The sequence below is a fragment of the Eretmochelys imbricata genome, chromosome 9, assembly GCF_965152235.1.
Source record: "Eretmochelys imbricata isolate rEreImb1 chromosome 9, rEreImb1.hap1, whole genome shotgun sequence".
NCBI classification, from domain to species: domain Eukaryota; kingdom Metazoa; phylum Chordata; order Testudines; family Cheloniidae; genus Eretmochelys; species Eretmochelys imbricata.
Genome location: NC_135580.1, coordinates 28,590,087 through 28,611,100, shown reverse-complemented (window position 1 = coordinate 28,611,100; position 21,014 = coordinate 28,590,087). Strand labels below are relative to the sequence as shown.

Genomic DNA, 21,014 nt, shown 5'->3' with positions numbered 1-21,014 from the left:
TTGCTGCAAAGTGTTTGCGTAAACAAGCCCTCAATGCAGAGTACCTATAGTCTTTCAGATTTTCTTCCATGAGAGGTATTTAGTCTGACAGATAATATGTTCTTGTATTTTTAGATTAGCATCTAAGCATTTTATCTTGTACAATAGCTTTGCCTTTCAAATGTGCTTTTTCCATTTCTGTGCTTACATACTACTACATCCTTGTCAGAATCTAAAGCATCTCATGTTTCCTCACTACACCTTCCACCATCCCATCCCTTTTACCAAGGAGGAAAGGATTCTCTTCAAAGCCTGTCACATCATTACTTACTTCTTCAGCCAGAAAAGCTGTTACGAAACATAAGCCCAGGGAAGGAGTGCATCACCACTAGGCTAGCTGAATAGTCCTTTCTTAAATAAGAGTTCAAGGTTCTACTTCTAACTGATAAATTTACTCTTATAGGTGGTTAAACCGAGTTACATGCTCACAGCATTAAACACACGTCCACAGGAGTTTTACTGAAACATTTTAATATAGATTCTTTTCTTGATAAAAAGTTGGTCTGAAGTATCTTCTGGTGTACAATTTCTGCTTAAATTTCTGGTAAGGAAAGATTTATACTCCAAAGAAACATACTTTTACTTCTCTTTCTGGTTGCTGGGAGATCTTTTTCACATTTGCCTGAAAAGAAAAACAACTATTTAAAAACTGAATGAAATTAATTCTATTTTAACCCAATTATTTAAGTATAACTTACTTCTTGTTTGTTGTGGTAGCCACTCTTCAGATTCTTCTGAGTCACTGCTTACTGTATATTTGGGTTTCTCAGCTTTAGCTCTAAAATATTAAAACAAAAACCCCTCACAACCAGTATTAAAACTTGAAGAGCATGTTTTAGCCACACAGACTAACATGCAATAGATATGACCAATGTGCTTTGAAAAGTTCCTTGGAGGATGGAGGGGCGCAGGGGGACAAAACAAAACGTACTCTGCTCATTGTTGCACTTCAATATGCAAAAAAAATAAAATAAAATCTGTGAACAGACTATTTTCTCATAAACGTAAAAAAAACAGATCTTTACACGAACCAATAAAAAGAACAATCTGTGCCATGATGAAATGGCATGAACATATCAGTATGTTTCAAACTCAAATCAAGCCAAAAGCTGCCCCTTTTATCTACAGAACAATGTATCTAAAGCAGCAGTTCTCAGACATCATTGTACTGTGACCCCCTTCTAACAACAAAAATTACTACAAGACTCAGTCCACCTGAGCCCCGCCGCCCTAACTCTGCTGTGAGGGGGTGGGGGCCAAAGCTGAAGCCCAAGAGCTTCTTCCCTGGGCAAGGGGCATGTAATCTTAGCCCTGGGCGGTGGGGCTCAGGCTTCAGCCTGGGGCGGTGGGGCTTGGGCTCTGGCCTCCGCCCTGGGCCCCAGCAAGTCTAACATCAGTCTTGGCAACCCCATTAAAATGCGGGTCCCGACCCACAGTTTGAGAACCCCTGATCTAGAAGTGAAACACTGACAAAAACTATTGACATTTAGCAGGACATCAGAAGTTTATGTCAAGTTTTTTAAACAATAAATACAGACTGATTAATTTTAATTGTGAAGTAGATACCTGGCACTGCTATCATGCCTATCGTTCAATTTCAATTAATGGTCTTTGATACTTCCCGCCTTATTATATACATTACATCATATTTCTGACAACTATAAGCTGAAGCTTGGGAAAGCAAAAGGAATATTGCTGCTACGGACACTGGCAGATAAACAAAGCAATCTAACCTTGTTGTTTACATTCTTTAAAAAAAAAATTGAAGACTGGGTATCAAAACAACATTACTACAAGAATGGATTACATTTGATACTATTATACTGACAAGAGGAATAATAAAAATTTAGAACAGGCGTCTCAAACACGAGGCCAAGCTCCCCGTGGGGCCCCCCCCGGAGTTATTTCCTGCGGCAGCCAAGCTCCCCTCACCCATCGCCCCACCTCCTCCCCAGTGCGTCGCATCCCTGCTCCTCTGCCTACCTCCAGGCGCTTCTCACCGCCAAACAACTGTTTGGTGTCACTTAGCGCTTTCCAGGAGGGAGGGGAAGGAGTGGGGAGCCATGCGCTCCAGGGGGGAGGCAGAAGAGGTGGGGCAGGGGTGGGGCTTCATGGAAGGGGTGGGAAGAGGTGGGGCCTCATGGAAGGGGTGGAGTGGGGCGGGGCAAGAGCCGGGGGCAGAGAGGGGGCTTTTGTATCTTTATATGAAAAGGTGTCAGTGATGCGGCCCTCGGGCCAATGTACTAATCCTCATGTGGCCCTCGTGGTGATTGGAGTTTGAGATCGCTGATTTAGAATGTAGGCAAGAGTCACTTAGAAAAAAAATTCATGATGGGCAGAGGACAGGACACCAAACACTTACCGCCTAGATAAGATCATCCCTACTCCAACCCAACTGATGTAAAAACCTGAAAGGGACTGCATCTTCTAGTTTTTTGCTAATAACTTTAACTTTATTCAAATGTCATGTAGCAAGCCAACAAAAGAGAAAAAGTGTGTTTCAGGATATTACCTTTTTGGTCGGGAACTAAAACATTGTGACTGAACAGTTTCACTCTTCTCCTTTACATTAGAAATACTGGGCTCCACATTACAGCTGGTCTCTTCAGGAAAAGAGAGAAAAGAAAAGAGAAAAGAGTTATGAAAAGGAAAATACAGTCTTTTTGCCTGAAAGCCAAGCTACTTGATGAATAAAACTAGTACAGATTTAGATCAAAAATAATGTTCTCAATTCCTCAGAGCGAAATTAGCATAACTGGCACTTTGAGTCACGATTGCAAATGTGAGATAAAAATACTATGAAGATCTTCCTAATATATTTCCAGCCATCTAAAATGCTGACATATTAAAGCAACCACTCACCACCTTGCCCAGATAAATTTGCATACAAAAGAAGTCAAAAAGTGTTAACGGCCTGTGTGAATGCCCCTGCATTCACACCCTACACACTATTGTAGTAATCTTTGTAGAAGGTGTGCTTTTGTAAGATATTTGAAAACTCATACTTTGCTGGTCAATATTGACCTGATAACATTCGTGTGGCAACATTGTATGTGAAGTTATAAAACTACTGTGTATGATGTTCAAAACTCACGTTCCACCAAAGTGGTCAAAAAGTCCTGTCTTGAACAAAGGAGTACGTTTGCCTTAATTTTGCATTTAAGTAGTAAACAGAGTCATCAAGTAGGAAGGGAAAACAAAGGATGCTCAAACAGGTAGGAAAAAAAACAGCAGGGAACATCCTTCCACACAGACTTTTTGTCTCCTAGTTCCCAGCTGGAAAAGTTTTTTCAGGAGGGAGGCGGGGATTAAAACTTTCAAAAGAAGGGGCAAACACCCCAAGACTCCCACTCTCTCTCCGTCTGTCTCTGACATTGCACCTAAGATGACAAAGAAAAACAGACGTTGGAATCTGAGGGGCGTCCATACCTGAAGAGTTTGGTCAGTAGCCTTGCTGGAAGCAGGTGTTGAGAAATTTTGCTTGAATTTAATATACTTTGTTAGAACACTTACTAGTGCCTATCTTGATTTTTTTTTTTTAATAACCATTTCTGACTTATATGCCTCATTACTTGTACTAGCTTAAAATCTCTTTGTAGTTAATAAAGTTGCTTTACTGTTTCATCTAATCCAGTGTGTTGAAACCAAGCGTCTGGGTAACTCTATTTAAGATAATAAGCTGACATATTTTTCCCTTAAAGGAAGAACAGACATAATATATTTATACTGTCCAGGAGAAGGCTGACCAGTACAGGACATACGTTTCTGTCAGGAAATCAGGGACTGGGAGTGTGTTGAGGTTCCCCTGCAGTATATCCCAAGCTGGTGAGAGCCAGTGGGTAACTAGCAGGCTGCAGTTACACCCGGACACTCAGGGAATAGCTTGCATGCTGGAAGGCTGTTTGTGAGCAGCCCAAGTGGGAGCTACTTCAGCAAGGCATTGTAAGGCACCCAGGGTTCCAAGCCAGGGGTGACACAGCCCTGCAACTGATCTGAATTGTATCCTAGTATCCACAGTCTGGTTCTGGCTGACAAAGCTAAATTAGATTTCCAAGCTAAAGATACAAACTAGCTTTCTAATCAGACCCTGAAAGGTATTCTAATACATTTATTGGCTTTTGTGGGTTTATTCTAGACCCTTTTTATTTTAAAATCATTTCTGAAATAGATGACCCTTTTTAAATGTTAGCTTTAAAAAGAAAACAACATTAAGGATCGGCCTGTATTTAGATACCATTTAATATTTTTTAAATCATAAACAATAATTTAAATGTCCAAGAATAATGTAAGCATCAGTACAGACTATCATGTAAGTTCATACTTAACTACAACGCACTTTGAGAAAAACAACTTGTCCCAACAGACCACAACACTGTTTACACCAGGAGGAGAACAGATATTGTGAAATGGAGAAATATGAAACCAACATTGAGCTGATGAAGACCTAGAGAGCAGAAATAACTAAAAATGAGTTACAACAGAAAAAAGTCTTTCCTCTATGGTGGGATACAGTGACCTTTACCTTACATTAAAGTACATAATAATAAAATCTTACACTTGTGTGCAAGATCAAGGCATAAAACTGAGTCTTACCACATTATTGTAGTAGACCCAAGTACAAAACTTACAAGACACAAGGAGAAAATTAATGTAAATACCATACAGATAGCAAGGACAGTGCCAACAAAGCTATGTCAGGATAGAGCACTTCCAAGATGAGCGTTGTTCTAGCTGCAGGCTTGATTAATTAGGGATATCTGAGTTTCTGGGTTACCTAAAACTAGTTAAAGTCAACAGGAACAGAGAGATATGTTGTAACTGACCCATAAGTAAAAAAGTAAATAAAATTATTTAAGATGAAGATCTTATCTGTTGGAAAAAAAAGAAACTAAGAATTCCCAAGAAGAATATACACAAAAGTGAATTCAAGAGATAAAATGTAGTAGGACAGCCCTGGCGGAGGAAAACTGAAGCAGCTGAACTTGAAGAAGCAGTTTTGGTGTAAGTGTAAATAGTACTCAAATTTGTGCAATTAAATACCAGCAAATAAAAGGTGCAGAAAATAAATGGGGAGGAAAAAGCATGTGCCGTATGCAATTTTTACTCTCTCCAACTCAGTAACTTTCCTTTCATGATGAGTTCACCCAAATGAATGCAATGGTGCTACACTTTTATATTACTAAAAAACCCTCACAATCTTGGGGAAAAAGAAAAGGAGTACTTGTGGCACCTGAGAGACTAACCAATTTATTTGAGCATGAGCTTTCGTGAGCTACAGCTCACTTCATCGGATGCATACTGTGGAAACTGCAGAAGACATTATATACACAGAGACCATGAAACAATACCTCCTCCCACCCCACTCTCCTGCTGGTAATAGCTTATCTAAAGTGATCACTCTCCTTACAATGTGTATGATAATCAAGTTGGGCCATTTCCAGCACAAATCCAGGCCCCCCCCCCCACACACACACACAAACTCACTCTCCTGATGGTAATAGCCAATCCAAAGTGACCACTCTCCTTACAATGTGTATGAAAATCAAGGTGGGCCATTTCCAGCACAAATCCAGGTTTTCTCATCCCCCCCCCACCAAAACACACACACACACAAACTCACTCTCCTGCTGGTAATAGCTTATCCAAAGTGACCACTCTCCCTACAATGTGCATGATAATCAAGGTGGGCCATTTCCAGCACAAATCCAGGTTCTCTCACTCCCCCACCCCCATACACACACAAACTCACTCTCCTGCTGGCAACAGCCCATCCAAAGCTGGAAATGGCCCACCTTGATTTTCATACACATTGTAAGGAGAGTGGTCACTTTGGATAAGCTATTACCAGCAGGAGAGTGAGTTTGTGTGTGTGGTTTTTGGAAAAGGGGGGGGGGGTGTGTGAGAATTCCAGCACAAATCCAGGTTTTCTCACACACCCCCCCCCCCCCCTTTTCCAAAAACCACACACACAAACTCACTCTCCTGCTGGTAATAGCTTATCCAAAGTGACCACTCTCCTTACAATGTGTATGAAAATCAAGGTGGGCCATTTCCAGCTTTGGATGGGCTGTTGCCAGCAGGAGAGTGAGTTTGTGTGTGTATGGGGGTGGGGGAGTGAGAGAACCTGGATTTGTGCTGGAAATGGCCCACCTTGATTATCATGCACATTGTAAAGAGAGTGGTCACTTTGGATGGGCTATTACCAGCAGGAGAGTGAGTTTGTGTGGGGGGGGGGGGGGGGGGGGTTTTGGGTGAGGGCCTGGATTTGTGCTGGAAATGGCCCAACTTGATTATCATACACATTGTAAGGAGAGTGATCACTTTAGATAAGCTATTACCAGCAGGAGAGTGGGGTGGGAGGAGGTATTGTTTCATGGTCTCTGTGTATATAATGTCTTCTGCAGTTTCCACAGTATGCATCCGATAAAGTGAGCTGTAGCTCACTGAAAGCTTATGCTCAAATAAATTGGTTAGTCTCTAAGGTGCCACAAGTACTCCTTTTCTTTTTGCGAATACAGACTAACATGGCTGTTACTCTGAAACCAATCGTGGGGAAGAGAGTGGAAACAACAACTCAATTTGACAAGTCAGATGGCCTCCATATACCTCAGTTTAAATGTGTATTTTATTACTTCTCCTAGAGCTACTAAGAGGCTTAACTAGTTTGTAAAGACCTTTCACATTCTCAGAGAATTGCCATTGTAAGCAGACCTGGCCAAAACTCAGGATTTTTGATTAATCAGAAATTTTGGCATTTCAAAATCTGGTATGGAATGAAACCAAAATTATAAATATTTCTCACAAACTGGAAATTCTAAAAAACTATTGTTTTTTGGAAACAATGATGTTTCTGAAACAAAATTTGCTCTCTGGGACTACAGCAGAGGTAAAACTGAGAAGAATATCAATTTCATCCAGCAGCTGCCAGAGTGACCAGGATCTGTGGCTCCAGGGTAACCACACCATACTTACCGCCAAGGGGCGGAAACCCAAGGGCTTCCAAACTCATGGGTTAGCTGGCTCCCCTGGAGTCTGAAGGCTCTGGGGTCCCTGACCTGAGGCAGTATGCATGGCAGGGTTACCCTGGAGCTACAGATCCTTAGAACCCAACCCAGGACTTCCAGGCTCCTAGTTCTGTGGCAATAATCCTGAGAGCTCTCATGGCTTCCCAGCTTCCTACTGCAGAACTGGGAACCTCAGCTGAGAGCCCTGGCAAAAGCCCAGTTTCTTAGGGCTTCCAGACTCTGTGCTGCAGAGCCAGGACCCAAGACCCAGTTAGAGTCAGGACTTCCAGGCTCTTAGCTGCCTAGGAGCCTAGAAACCCTGGCTGACCAGAGCCATGGACCTTGCAAACCCCAGGGCAGCCCTCATGGTGGGGATCCTCAACAGCCTGCCAGGCAAGCTTACAGGGTTCCATTGGGCTCTGCCAGAACCCTGCTTGTGATGTGGCAAAAGTTCATCAAAACTTTACTCATTTTTGTGAGCAATTTCAAGTTTGATAAACCGGCATTTTCCAGTTTGTTTGGGAAATTTCCAATTAACTCTAACTGTAATTGCATATTGCTATTCTAATAATATTAGTGTTGTTGTATACAACTGAGTTAACAGATCTAGCGCTAGCATGTATTATTCATAATTCAAGTACTATTTTGTTGTTTAAATTTTACTGTTACCTTTCAAAAGTTTATGTCCTTCATTTTTCACACCAGTGACAACAGATTCCTAAGGAAAAAAACAGTTTATTCTGTAATGTAGTAATAACTAATAGTGTAATATGGTAGTTACGGGTTTAATCTGAACAGATAATTATTTTTTTGCATGCCAAAGATTGGTATAGTGATAATACATTAATCAAAAGCTTAAAAAGTTATGGAGTTTAACATATTCATATAGTAAAAAAAGCAGATACACCAAAAGGGAACTGTAGACAGGCAGAAAGAAAACTTTAAATTACACAGGTATATTGGAAGGAAAATAAACCACTAAGCTTTTCAGACTATTCTGAGCCCAAACACAAAGTATTACCACGTAATTTTGATGCAATCATGGGTTTTTTTTAAAAAAAAATTTCTAATTCCTGTACAGATTACAATAAAATAATCAGACAATGCTCGTACTTACTCTTTCCACTGCATAGTTAAATAAAGTTATGGAAAGGGAGTGAGTGCAGCAAAACAGACAGTTGGATTAGATGATCCAAGAGGACCTTTTCAATCCTCCCTCCCCCCCGCCCCTTTTTTAAACTATTTGGTAAGATGGTGTTCCACAAAGTAAATAAATCTGAGGACAAAAGAGACTTTCAAAGCGGGGTGCGGGGGGGGAGAAGAGGAGGAGGAAGGGGCTTTGTTTTGGGTTCTTTGTGTTCATTCGCTCTCGGGACTGGACATCAATCCATGTTCTCCAAATCTTTCTAAACAAGTCTCTCATATTTCAAACTTGTAAGTAACAGCCAGGCAAGGAGTATTAGTTTATCTTTGTTTTCTCAACTTGTGAATTTTCCCTTTGCTAGAGGGAGGTTTATCCCTATTTTGTTGTAACTTTGAAACTAAGGCTAGAGGGGATTCCTCTATGCTCTCTGAATTTTCTGCTAATCTGTAAGATTAACTACCAGCCTAAGTTTATAGAGGAGATTCTTTTACCTTTTTCCTCTTTAAATAAAATCCTTCTTTTTAAGAACCTGACTGATTTTTCCATTGTTCCAAGACCCAGGGGTTTGGGTCTTTGATCATTTTGTAACCAATTGGTTAGGATATTATTCTCAAGCCTCTCCAGAAAAGCGGGTGTATAGGCTTGGGGGAATAGGACTTCAAGTGGTCCTTTCCCTGATTGCTGGTTAAATCACTTGGTGGTGGCAGTGATCCCAAGGCAAGAAAGAAATCTGTGTCTTGGGGACGTTTTAACCTAAGCTGGTAAGAATAAGCTTAGGGGGCTTTTCATGCAGGTTCCCAAATTGTACCCCAGAGTTCAGATTGGTAAGGAACCCTGAGAGAGGTAAGGATTTTTGATTACTTGCTAGAAGAAATTATTTCACACACAAAAAACCCTAGTCATTGTGTGTGCCATCAAATACGTTTATAAAAAAAAAAACAAAAAAACCACTCACCTTATGCAACTGATCGCTTTTAATCTTTTCAACAGAAAGAGGTTTGCCATCATGAAAGTTGGTAAGAATCAATGCAATTGTTGCAAGTGTTTTACCCTAGATAAAATGCAAAGGATAGAATTTATGATTTTTCCAGAGATAAGTCAAACTGTATTCAAATACACTAAAGCACTGTACATAGTTACCAATCCCATATCATCAGCCAGTATTCCTCCAAGTACATTTTCTGGTCGTTCTTTTTCAGCGAAGTTTGTAAGTGTATTATAGTAGAAATTATTTTTCTCTTCCCAAAACAGTGGCAACTCCTTACTGTTCTCACGTGAAACCATCCAAGCTAAAGCCTGCTTTTGGTGTGGGAGTAATGGTGTTCCAACAGCCTATAAGTCAAAAAAGGAATGTTATACCTCTTTCACATGAAATAACCCTCTTCCCTTTGGGAAGTGTGGAGGGGGGGGGCGCAGGGAGATAACATTTGATTAATTGCTCTCTTAAAACTTATTTAAATTAACTGGTATCTAGGGCAACTTATTAGTCTTGCATGACACTGCTAAACTTTGAAGATGTGTATAGATGTTAAAAAGAGAGTTTGTAACACAGAATTTAAGGCCTGATTTAAAAGCCTATGTAAGACTTTTTCAATAGAACAAATACCTCTGCTCCTTCCATTTCATGAGTTTTATCATCTTCTTTCAGATCTTCAAACAATTTGTCAAACTCACTTTTAAGCTGCAATGCATAAACACAGAAGTTGCAATTAAACTCAACTTCTACATTAAATAAATACTTGATGACATAACGGATGCCAGTCACATGGCCATACGGATACCCAGATCTCCAAATGACTCCTGGAGCCACTAGAATCTGTAACTGCTGCTACTGGGGAGGTAGGTAACAAAGAACATGTGGCAACCTGAAAAAGGAGAAGAAGTGGGGGAAAAGCCGAAGTAGTGGGAGAAGAGCCACATTCATATTCCAGCTTGGCATTAAAATATGCATTAAAATAGGATGAGGTATACCAGCACAGCTGTGTGGAAAAAAAAATCTTCACACTGCTGAGTACATCTTCTTGTGAACTGTTTCAAATGGGCCACCCGGATTACATTGGCTTCATTACCACTACAAAGTATTCTACTGTTGAGAATAGTCCATTTCCACCTTAATGGAATTGTCTCGTTAGAACTGACCCTCCCACTTGGTAAAGCAACTCCCATCTTTTCACATACTGTGTATTTATACCTGCCTACTGTATTTTCCACTCCATGCATTGGATGAAGTGGGTTTTAGCCCACAAAAGCTTATGCCCAAATAAATTTGTTACTCTAAAGTACCACAAGTAGTCCTCATTGTTTTTACACATTGTGTTTCTTTTAATTTTAAATTTGCGCATTTGATAGCACTTTGTGTCCAATTGGTTTCACTCTGGAGCAGGTGTAGTAGCTGAACCTAAATGGTTAAAAAAAACAAACAAAAAAACCCCCCAGATTTCAAGTTGACTGTACCCTTTAAAAGATATTTGTTTCAGAAGGGAGAAAAACAAAATACTTCAGTGCTCATGAAAAAGGACTAATCCTCACTTTTATGAGCAGCAAGTTCCCTTTTTTAAAAGTATATATTTTCAACTAACTACCAAAAAAACTACCACACACCTGTTCTGTTGTCATCTGCATAGCAGCATGTCCTGGAGCACTATAGCTTGGTCCAGCTCTCCCAGAAACCCAGCTTGATCCAAAACCAAATTCTGAACCTGTGCTCCATTTAGAAAAAACACAAACACAGCAGTTAGAGACTTGGCTTGCTCAGATGACTAACAACAGAATATGGTGCCTTTTTCTCCCCATTTGTTTTTTATTCAACTATGTTCAGTGGAAACCAAAAGTTTTTACCAACTAATGGCTATTTGTGACATATGGGAAATGACTATGAGCGTAGTTCCTTGTGAAGAGTTGTATTGCTTACCAGTTAGACTACTAAAACATTACAAAACATAAGAATAAAAATGCCTAACGATTCAATGCACAATTAGATCAACAAAAAAAGGAAAGTGCTGAATAAGATTTTGCAAGTATAACATATCAAAGCATGACTTGTTGACTTCAAGAACTCTGGTACAAGGAGTTTCTGGAAAAAAAAAAATGTTGACATGATTACATTTCTGTTATAACATGGTTTGATTCTTCACCATGCAAAAAGATGAAACTGTGTTCCAATCACATTCAGATCAGGACTATAATATATTCAAAACAAAGATGAAAGAAACCGTACTAAAGCACTTACCGGTAATTATAATCTACATTCTCAACAATTTTACAAAAACACAACTTTACTAATGTCAACATTATACAGTAACTCCTCACTGAACATGTAGTTATATTCCTGAAAAATGCGACTTTAAGCGAAACGATGTTAAGCAAATCCAATTTCCCCATAAGAATTTATGTAAATAGGGGGGTTTAGGGTCCAGGGAAATTTTTTTCACCAGACAAAAGACTATATTATATATATATCTACACACTGTGTAGATTAGATAGATAGATTTAAGCAAAATTTAATATTGGTACATAGCGATGATGATTGTGAAGCTTGGTTGAGGTGGTGAAGTCAGAGGGTGGAAGAGGGTGGGATATTTCCCAGGGAATGCCTTACTGCTAAATGATGAACTAGCAATCAACTGAGCCCTCAAGGGTTAACTCACTGTTGTTAATGTAGCCTCACACTCTACAAGGCAGCACAAATGGAGGAGGGGAGACAGCATGGCAGACAGACACACACACACAGTGTGAGAGAGAGAGAGAGAGAGAGAGAGAGAGAGATGCACATTGCCCCTTTAAGTACGCTGACCCCACTCTAAGTACACTGCCTTTTTGAGTAGATCATCAACTTGAGATGGAAGCTGCTGCCAGGAAGCTCCCTCCGTCCTGAGCCCTGTCCTGTCCCCCCCCCACTCTTTGGAAATGAGGTAAGCGGGGTGCAGGGGGAGGGGGACACCCTGACATTAGCCTCCCCACTTCCTCCCCCCCGCACAAGCAGGAGGCTCTGGGAAGCAGCTCCAAGGCAGAGGGCAGGAGCAGCACATGGCAGTGGGGGGAGGGACAGCTGAACTGCTGGCAATTGATAGCCTGCTGGGCCGCTGCCCCACAGGGAACTTAGGGAAACAGGGGGCTGCCGGTCCACCCTGGTTTCAAGCCCCCATCAGCTAGCAAGCAGTGGACAAAGCAGGAAGCTGCCACACAATGTTATAAAGGAGCATTGCGCAACTTTAAACGAGCATATTCTCTAATTGATCAGCAACGTAACAGAGGTAACAGGGATGACTTTAAGTGAGGAGTTACTGTATGTTCATCCACCTTTAAATTATATAGCAACTCTATGATCTATCCCAGTCAGAAACAAGGAAAAGAAATGGGCCTAATTCTATGCCAAAAGCCAACAGACTCTCTTTTGCACACCTGCAGGGGAAACAATATTTTGGGTCAACACTATGAAAAGAATTAGCATGAACATTTGATCCCCTTTCTTTCACAAGGAGGTTAGTGATACTACCACAATTTCCAGGGTGAAAGACAGAAAACGGTTAAAAAAAAAAAATTCCAGAGGATAACAAACATGCTTTGCCACAACCATCAATCACTTTTTCATGTCTACAAAGTCAAGGAAAACCCACATTATAGCACAGATGGAGCACAACTGCATATTCACTATGAACCCAGATCTGGCCAGTTTGGGGCTGGTCATATTCCCAATGAATCCACAGGAATATTACCATTGACTTCTCTAGGAGCAGGATCAAGGCTTTAAAGTCTCTTCTAATGACTGGGGTTTTGCAAAGCTCATCTTTAAAATATTTTAAAGACAAAAACTAATCTATAACTTACTTTTTGAAGGAGGAGCCAATTTAAATCCATGCATTTTCAATTTATCTAGAACAGCTTGCTTATTTTCTTCTTTTCCCCAAAAACTCATTTGCACAGGCATAGTAAAGGCATTCTGTGCTCCATAAGGGACAACCCTTAAGAATAAAGGGAAAAAAGGAACATACTTCTCACTTAAAAAGTAAAACATTTCATAGCAGACTCCTACGGAGAAAACACAATTAATACTTCCATGAAATAAAGAACCTGTTATAATCATTAGAACACTGAAACAGTAAGTCACAAGTTCCACCAAGGAAGCAGACTCCTAAGAAAACTATCAGGCATTCATTGTCATTCTGTGTGTCACTATGAAACCTAGAATTTCCATCACGTCAGTGTCAACGATATGGAAATGGCTACAAGCATGGTTGAGAGTTCTTCTTGTTCAGACAATCATCACGTTGAATCATCAATGGAATCTGTGGTGTGTTACCAATTTGTTTTAAGTTCTCAGCCATTTTGACTTTACGAAGTATACCTATGTGACACACAGCTACAGTAAGACAAGTATTTGTGCCATACCAGAGTCCCTAGACCATCGTGATATCAGAGGGAACTCAATCAATCATCGTTGCTCTACAGCTAATTTTCATGCAACGATTTCAATTGGCTGTATGAGGCAAACTGCACAGATAATGGATTACCAGGCCCAAGTGCTATACCCATGCAACAGCACAAGCTTTCAGCTTCTACTACAGTATTAAATACACAATGGGCCAGATTCTCATTTGTCCAAAGACCTATTTTACACCACTATGGCAGCATATAACCATGCCTAAACTAACTTTATGCTTATTTTAAGCCCCTTTATCCTACCAGAATAGTGTAAAGTGCCCTTAGCATAAATAAGAATAAGGCTCAAAATAAAGTATTTTTATATGATATTAATACATTAGAGATGGAGCAGTTAGTTCCACAAAAGTTACAGCTGCCTTAACACTTTCAATTACAAGATCCAGTTTTAGTTACTTACAACTTTTTGAAACTTTGCCCACTCAGACTAAAGTTTTCCATGCAAGATGTCTGCCTGGGGCTGAATTTTTCTGGGAAGTTTCAGCAAACACATTTCGACTGCTCCTCAAAATTAGTTTAGGGGAAGTAATAGATTTAAAAAAAAAAAAAAAAAAAGCGTGGGCAAAATAATGTTACAAGTATTTCACTGGGGAGCTCGAGTACTTCCATTCTTTTGGAGCAGGGACTTGAAATTTAGCAGGAAAACAAAGACACCAGAGTGCCAAGAACAGAGCTAGGGAAATTTGTAATCAAATTTTTTTTTGGTGAGAGGGCAAAAAACTGCAGACTTGACAAAAACCCTTTCACAGATTCATATCAGTTCTGTCAAAGTTGCTCATGTAAAAAAAAAAAAACAAAAAAAAACAAAAAAACCCTGAAATTGAGAAAAAGTTAAAACCTTTTGTTATGACATTTTCTATGGGAAATGTTTCAAATTTTTTGGTTGAAAACAACTTTGTTTCAAAAATTTCCTTTAATTTTATAAATAAAATCAAACATTAAAAAACGCTTGAAATCAAAACAAAAAGTTCTGTTTTCGGTTGTCCTAGACATTTTATTTGACCTAACACATTTTTTCCCCAGTTTTCTGGAATTGCAAGTGAACCAAAAAAAAAAAAAAAAATCCATTGTTGGCACAGCTCTAGAAATGTTCCTTTTGCTGTCCTCCATGAAAAAAATGTCCAAATTTGGCCAAGTCAGAAACCTACAAAAATATCTCAGTTCCCACATGCTCAGTAGACGCATCTTAGAGGCTGGCAGCATTATTAACAAGGTTTCCAGAGGATGCTATTTGTGAAGGACAAAAACAAAAATGACAAGAAGATGAGTCTGCAAAGAGAACAAATATAGTTTAAAATAGTGCCAGAGTGGGAGCTGGGATGGGTGAAGAGAATGGAGAGCAATCACTTGTACAGGACAGTTTACACTTTAAGAGCTCAAAATCTGAAGACAATGTCCAAATTTAATAAAAACCTAAAAAAAAAAAAATTATTTAAATAGTTTCAGGATTTTTCCATGCATCTCAGCAGGTGTTCGGATTTTTGGATTATTGGAGTTTGGCACTAATAGTCACAGAAAGATAGTATTAGCAAGAGTTAGCCAGGACTGCCAAATTTTCATGACAATTTTACAAGTACACTTTTACACCGATTTAACGTTATATAATTACTACTTAACATTGAACATTTTTCTGACTGTTACTGCGAATGAAATCAGAATCAAAAACTGATTCACAGCCACCTATAATTAAAAATTTGCAAAATCACAATAGTGTTACAAATTTTGTCATTTTCCAATAAGACATTTGCTCAGAAGTACCAATTTTATTGTATGTACATGATGAGAAACTTTTTGCCACATTCACTTTCAGGGAAGGGGAAAAAAAAAATTTTCTTTTACAATAAGCCTGTATAACGTAAATACAGAATTAGTCCAAATTTTTCCCACAGAAGAAAAATGATCAGTGAAAACAATCTTTTGTTTTTGTTGAAATTTATCATGGAAATATTTTAATTTTCTGAAAATACTGAAAGATTTCAGCCAAAATCTTTCTGGTTTGGAACAAATATTTTTATGAATAAACAAAAGTTTTCCGTGGAAATGAGACACGGGGGTGGGGGGGACACATCATTTAGTCAAAAATCCAAGTTTTCCATCAAAAAAGAGTTTCAAACAGAAAATTTTTCACCCGCCCTACTAGAATGCTTTGAAGGAGCCAAACCACTGTGTAAGAATTACAAAAGTATGCTTTTGTCAATTCAACTCTCACGGATGCCTCTAGAATGTCATTTACAGAGGAAAACGAACTGCAATCTGGATGGTTCATAAAGGAAGCCTATAGCCTGCAGCTATGACACTTAAATCCTGTTATGGCAGCCTCACTGTTACTGTCAGTAATCTCAGCGAAAGGATATACATTTTAATTGTTGCTACATAAAACATACTAAAAATATTAAATTGCCATTCCCTTATAAAAATGAAACTAAATATTTCATCTGCCACTTACCCTTCAACTATTGCTAGCTTGTTGTCCATGATGTACGCCAAGGGTGCTGCAAGTTCTTTTTTGATGTGGCCTACCTGGTTTCCATTCACATTATTTACTTTTACTGCATTTTTATCATAGAGGTTATTGGGCTCTCTCTGAAGTGCAACCATTTCATTATTGTTAACCTGCAAAAAAAAAAGAGCACAGACTTGTTTAGTTACAAGTTATTTACAGAAATACCTAAACGTATAGCCATTCTGAAGCTACATTTAAAGATTATTTTAGCATAATAGGCTGTTTTTACCTCCAGTAATTCTTTATTCAAAATACTAAAGACTTTAGAAGTTAGGTAAGAGGTGGGCTTTAGAGTCCAAGCTCCATCCTGAGCTGCAACTTCAAAGCACTGTCTACACAGCTATTTTTAAAGCACTGGCACAAACCCTGTTAGGCCAAGTCTGTTGACCTGGGTTGGTAGGTTTGCTGCCTGCAGGCTGGTTAGACATACCCTATAATACTTTGTACTTATTCAACTCTTCTCATTTGCAGAATTCACGGCTCCTTACAAAAAGCTAGTAAACATCATTCCCCTTTTACCATTGGAGAAACTGAGGGGCAGGTATGTTAATTGACTTGCTTAAAATCACGTGGGCAGGATATACAATCCATGTCTCCTGGCTTCCAGTCCTATCGAAGTGCTATACCATCAAGTGTCCCCTCCATCCACCAACACTGTCAAGACTGTGGCTAGGAGGACTGAGCTAGCTACAAGTATGTTTGCACAGTCCTAAATGAGTGTAGTCGGAGAAAGCAGGAAGGGGACGGCGCTTTGAGAAGGGAAAACACCTTCCCTTCCACTACGGTCAACTTCTTGGGGGCTGTTCTTATCTCACCTGAAGCCAGCTCCAGAGTAAATACCTTAACAATTCCTGAAATTTAAATTGCAGGTTTAGACTACTGAATTCTTCTCCTGGAACTGTGTAGAATCTTAAATGCACTGATAACAAATGAATGAGAAAACCCTAGGACTTGTCAGAAAATTCTGGAAAGCTGTGAAATTTTAACAACAAAAAGGCAAAATGTTAAATTTTTGTCCCACTTTTCAACTACCTCTGCTTAGTAGCAATTTATTATTCATACTGCACTTACAACCCCTGTGTAATAACGTAATCCAACCACATTTCCTCGCAAGGTTCCAAATAAGACAGCTGAATCCATATCTTCATCTGTCCCAGGAACGTCATCTGTACATAGAAAGTCTTCTAACCCAAACTGAGAATAAAAATCACGAGAGGTATAATGGGAATAGTTCCTATCTCCTCCATGATGGGCAGACTGTAAGTATTTCCAGGCAGAATCTCTGCAGAAAGACAGAATAGAAGTTATTTGACATTATATTTAAAAGAGTAGTCTGAATATTTCAGTTACTGTTGATCCCCTTTTATAAGTGTCAATTTAATTTTCCCTTTTATAATGTGAATATTTATATTTCACATCTTTATATAATCATTCTACCTTACCTGGCAATTTTCTCCTAAGTTATACCCTTAAAAAAACTGTCTCCAGGACATCATAGTCTCACACAAACAACACATAGTCAAATTATTTTTACTATTTAACTGACTAGAATATAATCTTCAATCACTCAGAAAAAGAGTCAGCACTGTAGCGTAGGATCTTTTGGCTGCTTTTAGGGCAAGATTGAGCAGCAGGAGCAGATGACTAAAAGATCTTCATTGTTTTTATTGCTTAAGACTTTTTTTGCTGCGTGGGGGATCAAAAGAGCAAAGGGCAGAAGAGAGTAATGTCTCACACAACAGAGGACCAGAATACTGAGTTGGTCAGGGTTTCTCATGCTCATAGACTTATAATTTTCTGCTAAAAAAGGATACGCAGACTTTGCCGTGGCAAAAATGCTTTCACTTCATTCTTCAGAAAGGGCTGGAAAAAAGGGAAACACTGGCATTTTTTAATAGAACACTTCCCTAAACTTCACTTCCCCCCATGTTCCTAACTTTGTCAAAAGTCATAGAGAATACGCAAAAAAATTATGTTTTTCCAACTTAACAGAGTCCTCTATAATAAGTGCTTTACAAACATTAGTTTATTTGCCATGGGTTCTCTCAAAGAGAAGAGTGGCTCTTCTCATTGATAATACCTGATCACTTCTGCCTGACATCACATTTATGGACTGTCAGAATCCACAAGAGACAGCAAGTCTGAAGTGATATAAACAAATTATTATCTGCATTAGAAATCTACACTTTTCAGGGGAGATACAATGAGGTACAAAGCCAAAGCATAAGTTGCTTTATTGAATACAGTACACTTCAAGAAGTAAAGTTATTACTTTTATAACATACTTTCCAACACTTCTGAGACAACTGCTCAGTCCTGACATATATAGTCATACTGGATACTCACAGTAAGAATTTTCACCAACCAGGTGAAGATTCTCTCTTATTCTCCTTCTTTCTTATTAGAAAGAGAAATCCTCAATAACACCTTAGTATATTGTACTTTTTGGCTAACTCACAAAAACTTCTGTGACCACGTATGTCAAATACATGTATTCACATCAATGCAAAGAACAGTACTAACGCTTGCCAAACTTTACAAAAGCAACACAAAAATGAATGCTCAGTGCTTTGGAAGGCTCGGCTGTTAACAGTTAACAGCATAGCACTTTATAACTTTGCACAGCAAGACCTTCCTGCACAAAGGTATTATTTACTTAAATTATCTTAAACTACTGTCAGGGAGTGTGACTAGGCTTGCAAAGGCTGTGTATCTGGAGCTTTGTCAGGATCAACTTTGGTTTCTTTTGCATAATGTCACTCCAAAATTAGAGTAATCCTGGCTGAGTAAGAACCAATCAGATCCACAATTTAGCCAAGGTTTACCACAAAGTCATCTAAGCTTTGCCCACCTGAGGGCTATACTAGCAACTTGTCAGTTCAAAAGCCACATATATGTTGTGCCACATACCTCTTATGTTCTTACAGGACTAAACTGGCATTACATGGGTGTGTGACAGGGAAAGTGAAATAAGCAATCAACTCCAGCAGCTACTGGGTTGACACGGAAGGGAACACATACCATACCCGTATAAAGGGTGGCTGAGCAACTACTTCAAGGTGTGCTTGCTTCCTGTGGAACTCCAGGTGAATCACCCATAATTTCTGCTGAGACGCCTGAGGCAGCACTTTCCTCTCTATATACTAATTCAAGTAAAACATGTGCTTTAAAGGCGCAATCCTGCCCTGATTTTGGAAATGTGGTGGTAGCAGAGAATAATGACCTAAATGCATTAATGTAAAATGTGTATAACTGAAGTGGGATGCCAAGATTTAGGGAGCACTAGAGCCCAGCTAAGGAGAAACAACAGCCCTCACAGGATGGGTAAGGGAGGATGGAAGAGACAGGCATCTCACACCAGTGAGAACTGCTCGCTCTCTCTCCATTATATCTGTCACATGCTCTCAACACTACAAATGATAACTGTCTCCACTCTAAAAGAAAAGGAGTACTTGTGGCACCTTAGAGACTAACCAATTTATTTGAGCATGAGCTCACGAAAGCTCATGCTCAAATAAACTGGTTAGTCTCTAAGGTACCACAAGTACTCCTTTTCTTTTTGCGAATACAGACTAACACGGCTGTTACTCTGAAACCTGTCTCCACTCTGAAACCTGTCGCCATAATAGCACCACTAACCCCTCCTGGCCCAGAGTGCCCAGCTTCCCCCGCCCCGCCCCTTCAGCTCCCCAGCCCCCACCCAAGGCTCCCAGCCCCGCCCCGTCCCGCCCCCTCAACTCCCCCAGCCCCCACCGGACCAGGGCCTAACAACCCTTCCCCCAGCAACCGGCCACGCTGACCTCAGTTACACGAGACCTACCCCCGCCTTCCCATCCCGGCCTCGCCTGCCCGCTTTGCCCCACGCCGGGCCTCACCTCATGAACATCCAAGCCATGGTGCTGCGGGAGCCGCCGCACGGCGACCGTGACAGAAGAGCAGACCCAGCGCCCGGCAAAGAGCCAGAAGACGCGCAGCCCTCCAGAGACATCAATCCCAAGCCCCTCACCGTCAGAGCGGCGCTTAGCGCTCCCAGCCTGACTGACGCCAACAGCACCAATCCCACCCAGGGTTTCACAGACGCCAGCCAATGAGAACAGGGCTGTGAAAGAGAGGCGGGACTTTCTTCATGCGTTGTCTGTGCGACAAGAGCAGAGCCGCCAAACCCTCCATCCGCCGCCTCCGCAGTGTCCCTCCGCCTCCCTTCCACCGTCGCTGCGAGGAGGCTGCAGGACGGACTGGTTGCAAATTAATCCCCCCCTCACCGTAAGCGGCCACCCTGCTACTGGCATCTCTGCCCGAGGTGGCCTTCGGTGGGCTCCCTGTTCGACACAACACTCATGTTGCAAAGCGTGCAGAGAAGAGATGCAAGCAGGGGGTCAAGGTCGTCTGGCTCACCTGCCTCCTACAGCTCCAGCTACTTGGTTTATCCAAGAGCAGGTTAAGATCTGGCTTAATTTCATTGTGGTCTATAGCTACCTGTATGGGAAAGAAAAGGAGTACTTGTGGCACCTTAGAGACTAACCAATTTATTTGAGCATCAGCTTTCGTGAGCTACAGCCCACTTCATCAAGTGCCACAAGTACTCCTTTTCTTTTTGCGAACACAGTCTAACACGGCTGTTACTCTGAAACCTGTATGGGAAAGAGATCTCTGAGCTTAGATGGGTCTTTAATTTAGCAGAGAAAGGCATCAAAATGAGGAAATTTTAAACTGGGTGGGTACCCAACCATTGCAATAAAAACCACCTGCGGAGGTGGTGAAGTCTCTAGCACTTGCAGTCTTTAAATCTGGACGGGATATCTTTCTAAAAGATATGCTATAGCTATAGCTCAAACAGAAGTTATGGGTTTGATGCAGAAGTTACTGCATGAGATTCTCTGGCCTG

General features: G+C 40.4%; 1 protein-coding gene across 4 annotated transcripts in view; it reads right to left on the bottom strand.

Annotated features, from left to right (window-relative positions):
- The window catches only part of HLTF (helicase like transcription factor), a 46,845-nt gene extending 26,703 nt beyond the window's left edge, over nucleotides 1–20,142 (bottom strand). For 3 of the 4 annotated variants that reach the window (XM_077825815.1, XM_077825817.1, XM_077825818.1), the window contains exons 1-12: nucleotides 20,005–20,142; nucleotides 17,201–17,411; nucleotides 16,073–16,239; nucleotides 13,015–13,148; nucleotides 10,789–10,886; nucleotides 9,794–9,868; nucleotides 9,328–9,519; nucleotides 9,143–9,238; nucleotides 7,713–7,761; nucleotides 2,552–2,642; nucleotides 738–817; nucleotides 617–661 (exon numbers count right to left, since the gene is read on the bottom strand). In XM_077825815.1, coding sequence (XP_077681941.1) covers nucleotides 617–661; nucleotides 738–817; nucleotides 2,552–2,642; nucleotides 7,713–7,761; nucleotides 9,143–9,238; nucleotides 9,328–9,519; nucleotides 9,794–9,868; nucleotides 10,789–10,886; nucleotides 13,015–13,148; nucleotides 16,073–16,239; nucleotides 17,201–17,411; nucleotides 20,005–20,117 — 1,351 coding nt within the window. In that variant the 5' untranslated portion in view covers nucleotides 20,118–20,142. Of the gene's footprint in view, nucleotides 1–616; nucleotides 662–737; nucleotides 818–2,551; nucleotides 2,643–7,712; nucleotides 7,762–9,142; nucleotides 9,239–9,327; nucleotides 9,520–9,793; nucleotides 9,869–10,788; nucleotides 10,887–13,014; nucleotides 13,149–16,072; nucleotides 16,240–17,200; nucleotides 17,412–17,571; nucleotides 17,993–20,004 lie in introns of all 4 variants that reach the window. The other variant, XM_077825819.1, reaches the window with a different exon arrangement.
- Nucleotides 20,143–21,014: the final 872 nt, after the last annotated feature.